The sequence below is a fragment of the Hemibagrus wyckioides genome, linkage group LG17 (assembly GCF_019097595.1).
Source record: "Hemibagrus wyckioides isolate EC202008001 linkage group LG17, SWU_Hwy_1.0, whole genome shotgun sequence".
Lineage (NCBI taxonomy): Eukaryota > Metazoa > Chordata > Actinopteri > Siluriformes > Bagridae > Hemibagrus > Hemibagrus wyckioides.
This window is the reverse complement of record NC_080726.1, coordinates 20,455,116-20,461,115: the sequence shown is the minus strand read 5'-3', so window position 1 is coordinate 20,461,115 and position 6,000 is coordinate 20,455,116. Positions and strand designations below refer to the sequence as shown.

The 6,000-nt window shown below is 38.8% G+C and overlaps 1 protein-coding gene across 4 annotated transcripts; it reads left to right on the top strand.

Moving 5' to 3' along the window:
• Positions 1-657: 657 nt before the first annotated feature.
• usf1 (upstream transcription factor 1) lies at positions 658-4,754 on the top strand. 4 transcript variants are annotated; one of them, XM_058413414.1, is made up of 11 exons: positions 658-720; positions 1,198-1,250; positions 1,383-1,432; positions 1,631-1,746; positions 1,956-2,069; positions 2,159-2,309; positions 3,430-3,517; positions 3,657-3,715; positions 3,822-3,916; positions 4,002-4,130; positions 4,216-4,753. In XM_058413414.1, exons 2-11 carry the CDS (start codon positions 1,231-1,233, stop codon positions 4,303-4,305), a joined length of 912 nt encoding a protein of 303 aa, XP_058269397.1. In that variant the 5' UTR covers positions 658-720; positions 1,198-1,230; the 3' UTR covers positions 4,306-4,753. The 4 variants fall into 4 exon arrangements, with proteins under 4 accessions (XP_058269397.1, XP_058269394.1, XP_058269396.1 ...); XM_058413411.1 differs by having other exon boundaries at positions 1,631-1,776; XM_058413413.1 differs by having other exon boundaries at positions 688-720; positions 1,198-1,271; positions 4,216-4,754.
• The last annotated feature ends 1,246 nt before the right edge of the window (positions 4,755-6,000 follow it).

Here is a 6,000-nt window from a genome sequence, read left to right as displayed (position 1 = left end):
AACAATTAGAGAGCTCAAACCACAACTGTCAGTCACTCCGAAGCCTTTTTAATTCGTCGATTAATAATGACGCAATAACACACACACACACACACACACACACACACACAGCCACAGCGAGTCACATAGTGTTGCCAGATCCGTTGGAATCCTAATTTATAATTACACGCCTTATGCAGAGTGGTTATGTGAACAGCTAAAACGGTGCATAAGCAAAATAAGGCAATGTGACTGAAGTTAATGTAGACCTACTGTTACAGCTGTAGAGTATACTGTTTGACCAGGTTTTATCTTTATGAACCAATAAATAAGAATTATAACAAGAGCTTAGGTCAGAAAAACATTTTCTAAACCGTTCCTATTAAATAGAAACACAGTTTTATTCAACTCCTACTACGCTGGCTAGTTAAAAGACTTCTGGAAGACATGATATGAATACGTTTCTGAATTATTGCTACTATCATATGCATAGAAAATGGAAATTTCAGTAAGAAAAACTCTATGTTTTAATAGTTATATTATTTAATCATAATTAATGGGTTTTTTTTAAATAATGTTATGACCTTGTAAAAGTGCAGTGTATTTGGTTAAATATCAGGTTATATATATGCGAGATAAGGGATTTTTTTCGCTCTCTCCCTTGTTGTTTTGCTTAATTCACAGTGATCTGGCAACCCCCCATCATACCGGCGCAAGTAAACAATACAGGCATATTAAACGGTAAGCTATGTGATGATATGATTTTCATGGGATTTTCTTCTTTTTTATTAGCTAAATATTTATTTATTTATATGTTTTTAAAATACTGTGTGCTACACGTTTCGATCTAATCCTTAAATCTCTTCACTTGCGTTAACAGTTAACCAAATCTGGCAAGTTTTAGCAGCGCAGTTAGCGTTAGCTAAGCTCAGTGGATGCCTTGTTCACCTGGTTTAATATGGGTAGTTTATTTGGCTCTTGGTTTTTATTTACAGATTAATGGCAGAAATTGCAAAAATGCAAAACGCTGAATGTGAGAGTCTCTTTGTGTAGTTTGGCCTAAAGTGCAAAAACGTCTCACTAGCTAGCTAACTAGCAGTTAGCTTGATTTATTTTATTTTTTTTGCAATATATATATATTTTTTATTCTGCTGTAAATAATGTACGTGTCTGGGGTCTTTGGTCAGGGTTTGATTTAAGTCTGTTTTTATTTTACAGAAAGGAGGATTTAAGAAGGACTTGCTGTTTCACATGCCGGTGGAAATGAAAGGGTCACTGCTTCCAATATATTTGTGGGATAGCGGAATCAATGCTTTCTCTTCCTACACTCAGTTAAATGTTATTGATCTTATTATTTGTGCATAACTCTGATATTTTTCTTCCTCTGAACACTTCATTTATAGGCAGCAGAAAAGTCCGGACCCTGACTGTAATGTTCCTGTAATTGAAGAAGGTATCATTAGCCTTATGTAATGATCTAAAATTGAGACATTTCACAGCTTTTAAAGAGAAATATTATGAAATGTCTTTAATTTTTCTCATACAGTGCCCTGTCCTGTACTGTCCTTTCTTCCTTACCTGTCCCAGTCCTAAGAGAAATCTTACGGGTAATGCCACTGACTAAAATGCTGCATTTGTGTTGTTCCATCAGGAGTAGTGGCTACTGCCGAGGATCCGTCGGCAATTACAACTATTCAGTCAGCTGCCACGTTTTCTTCCGAACAGCCCATAAAATACCTGTTTAAGACAGAGGGAGCTGGGGGACAGGTAGGGGAACTGTACCCTCCCATCGGGCAGGTAGGACAGGAACAGAAGTGATGAAGTTGTACACTTTATCCGTATGTTCTATAAGTATGTGTCAGTTCAAGTAGTTGGAGTGGATATATGTTTTGTGTTAGCGTCGTCTTACATGCAATAGGATCTTAAGACACGTGTTGTAGTAGATGTTAGTGATCCTCCAGATTTTTTTTTTGCAGGTGACATATCGGGTGATTCAGGTTGCAGATGGACAGTTGGAGGCTCAACCAGACGGCACAACAGCCGTCAGTGTTGTTGCTGGGTTTCCTGCTACAACGCAGCCGGTTACGCAGGCAAGTGCATTGTGATCTATGTTAAATTCTAGATAAAAGATTATCATTCTGCCAATGCAACTAATACCTCTGGTGGTCCATGTAAATAGGCTGTGTTCTCTCAGTCCGAAGCCTTAGAGGGAGATGGCACAGAAACCCATTACACCTATTACCCTGCCACTATTTCAGATGCTGGAACAGGCACTATGGTTACTGGTGTGCAGACTTCTGACACGATCCTCAGCCAGGGCACACCTACAGGTAATGGGAAAAGTCTTTGTTTCTTTTCCTTTTGCAAGATGTCTTTCTTACTAATATGACTAAAACCTTAAATCTTCACATTCCAATGGGGCCATTTGCAATTAATTAGTATTAAATAAAGGGTTAATTTTCCAAACAAGAAAACAAAGAACGAATGTTATCTTTTTATTGATATCTTGCTGGATGCAGAGATTGATTTCATTAGAGTTTGTGGGTTGTGTAGGTCACTTATTCAGAGATGAGAGGAGGGATTTTTTTAACTGGAATGTGCATGTTTCTGAATACCAACAAAGTGTGTTTATTGTGATCGTGTGAGCATATTTGAAGTATTGATAAGATAAGATTAAACTTTATTTGTCCTGAAGGAAATTCTTTTGCCAGAGACTGCTTCAGATTACAAGAAATATAAATGAAATAATCTCTCTCTCTCTCTCTCTCTCTCTCTCTCTCTCTCTCTATATATATATATATATATATATATATATATATATATATATATATATATATATATATATATATACACACAAATGTATTCAAAAGTACAAAAAAGAAGGTGCTTGAAGAACATATTGTACATAATATGATATTCCACATGATGTGATATTGCACATGGTATAAGTTTTAAGATGTGGAATTTCAGTACAACGCTATGGTTTTAGAATAAAAGGCATGTCAAGTTTATGTGCATATAAAGCAGCACTTTTGCTATTGTGCATATTTAGAGAGAATATCAGTACTAATTTATGCTGCTTGAACATGCATGTAAAATGCTGTCATTAAGAGCACAGTAATGTAGTATGTACATGTAAACCACCACTTCTGTTTATGTGAATATGATTTATAATAAGAATATGTATCTTCATTCAACCTGGAGGTGTGAACAGTATCTATTGCATAAGAGTTGTAATAAATAGCACAATAACAGATCCTTCTATCTTTGTATAATTAGTTAACACACTGTGTCACATTTCGCACCATCATGCAATTTGTTCACAGTCTGTCTTGCAAGTGCTCATAACTTGTACAGTTATGATCGAGGTTTTATATGATAGTTTCCTAGTGTATATTTTGTTTATTATATAAAATGCTAACTGTACTTTTTTTGGTACCTTTGGTAAAGGTCAGTTATATGTGATGATGTCACCCCAGGAGGTTCTGACAGGAGCAACCCAGAGATCTATTGCACCTCGCACACAAACCTGCAACACGTAATCTGATCTCCTCATTTAGAATGTTATAAGAGCTTGTAATGTCTATTTATATTGAGTATGAATTATCAGATTTGTGTGAAATGCCTAGAGTTTTGAGAAGGTATGTTTTATTGTAGTGTATATTTTATATTGACAGCAAGTCAGAGGCACCAAGGACCTCTAGAGATGAGAAACGGCGAGCACAGCACAACGAAGGTGAGTGGTGACCTCAAGTTTTAAAGCAGTCTATTTGTTGTATTGAAGAATCAGATAAATGCAATCTCTTTACAGCAGGGCAATATTTTTGTTTGCTGATTTGTAGTTGAACGAAGGCGCAGAGATAAGATTAACAACTGGATCGTTCAGCTTTCCAAGACCATTCCAGACTGCACGCTGGACGCTACCAAGACAGGACAGGTTGGTTTCAGTTTATCTGGAATTTCACTACAGGTCACACAGTGGGGCAATATGATGGCTTTTTCTCCCTTGTGGTTTGCCTCAGAGTAAAGGTGGGATCCTCTCAAAGGCCTGTGATTACATCCAGGAGCTACGACAGAGTAATAATCGATTAGCAGAGGAGCTCAATACACTGGATAGGTTGAGGATGGACAACCAGCTTTTACGGCAAGAAGTAAGCCTTTATTACTTTTTTACTTTCCAAGTTCAGTATTTAGCATTTATAAATAAAAAATTAAACTTACTTTTTTTTGCCCCAGGTGGAGGACTGGAAATCAAAAAATCAGATTTTGAGAAGCCAGCTCAGGCAGCACGGCATTGTAGCAGCAGCCAGTGCCGAGCCGCAGTGAAGAGTGATGGGAGCTGTCGTTTAAATGCTGGTTGTGACCCATTGTGGAAGGTTAAAAACAAAAATAATGAAAATCCAGATACTAAAAGACGTTTCCAGGTTTCTGAGGTCACAGCAGCAATCATGGACAATGCTTAATGCAAGATTTCTTAGTCAGTTATGTACATTTACTTTTAACGGGTCTTACTTTATCATGTATATATTTGTTTTGTACAACACAATTTTTACTTGACCTAATAATGCATTTCTTTTATGTACTTCTAAAAGTTGGGCAGATGCATGAGAACCTTTCTGGTACATCATTCAGAAACAATTCTGATGGCAAAAATGAAAATACTTGCATGTTTCATACTTTTTCACTGCAGTTAAGTCAACTATATTATGGTATTTTCCTGGTTATATGCAAGATACAGCTCACTATCCATATGCATTTGAAATAAATACTTTGGAACATAAATACCTGTGCCTGCCAGACTGTGATTGTGACCTGGTCTAATGCACTCCTATGCCAAGTTTTATTAATCTGGGGAGTTATAGCATATGTGTGCTACAATGTTTGAAATCAAATTTGTATAAACATGTTCTTGACATTTGATCGGTGTGTTAAAGACACTGCAAAAGAGTAAACAAACCCGAGACAGCAATCTTCGGAGCAAACAGAGCCAGAAAACACAATCCAAAAACTCAATAAATCCAAACAACAGAGAACGGCTTGGAATTGCAGACAAACTGACAATACTTTGCAGAGAATGGTTGGTGTCAGCATGGGTTAAATGTCTGTTAAACCGGAAGTAGTCCCCATGAACCAGAAATGGTTAGAATTTCGAGGCTTCCCTCTAGCAGAGGGGGAAGTACAGGTGGCACCGTTACAGAATCCCCCCCAGGAACATCTCCAGGTTGTTCTCCTGGGGCGTCCTCACAGTCGCAGGGTTGGCCGATCCTGGTGTGCCAGGTGAAATTCGGTGGTTAGTGAGTATGTCCCTACATTGACCCAGGATCTTTCTTCAGGGGAATATTTCTAGTCAATTAGGTACTGCAATTGACCCCACCTCCTTTGGGAGTCTAGGTTAGCATGAACTGTGGCGGAGGGGAGGTGGTGGTGGTGGTCTCTATGTTAAGGGTGGTGTGAAATGACAGGGAAATGATAGCTGAAGGTTATATATTACTGGGTGGGCTTGACAGATGTTCTTAAATGGTCCTATGTATTTGGGGCTCAGCTTTTTGAAGGGCAATTTTGGGTGAAGATTTCTCATAGACAGCCAGACCCATTGTCCTGGCTAGTATTGTGGGTGGGGGAGACATCTGTGATTAACCTGAGCCTCCTGGTGCCAAATTGCACCTCTGGAGTCATACATGTGTGCCCTCCCAGACTTCTCTGCTCCTTCGGTAGCAGTCGTCTATGGCTTGGACATTGGACGGCTTGCCTGACCGTGGAAATGGAAGGGGTCGGTAGCCGAGGCCGCACTGGAATGGGGCGAGACCAGTTGAAGTCTAGGTGAAGGAGATTTGGGTGTACTCCGCCCACAGGAGGAGCGAGCTCTATCTGTGCTGTTCCTAACTACAATGTGTCTGTAGATTGTGGATGGTAACTTGACATCAGACTGACATTAATCCCCAAACGTTCGCAGAAAGCCTTCCAGACCTTAGATGTTAACTTGACTCCTCTGTCTGATACAATGTCCCCTGGAAGTCTGTA

What these genes read in the sequence shown, in the direction of transcription:
- usf1 (XM_058413410.1), top strand. Translation starts at nt 1,231, where the DNA reads ATGCCGGTGGAAATGAAAGGGTCACTGCTTCCAATATATTT. An exon ending in GCGAGCACAGCACAACGAAG is followed by an intron (nt 3,716 to 3,821) that starts GTGAGTGGTGAC and finishes GCTGATTTGTAG; the next exon opens with TTGAACGAAGGCGCAGAGAT. An exon ending in ACCAGCTTTTACGGCAAGAA is followed by an intron (nt 4,131 to 4,215) that starts GTAAGCCTTTAT and finishes TTTTTGCCCCAG; the next exon opens with GTGGAGGACTGGAAATCAAA.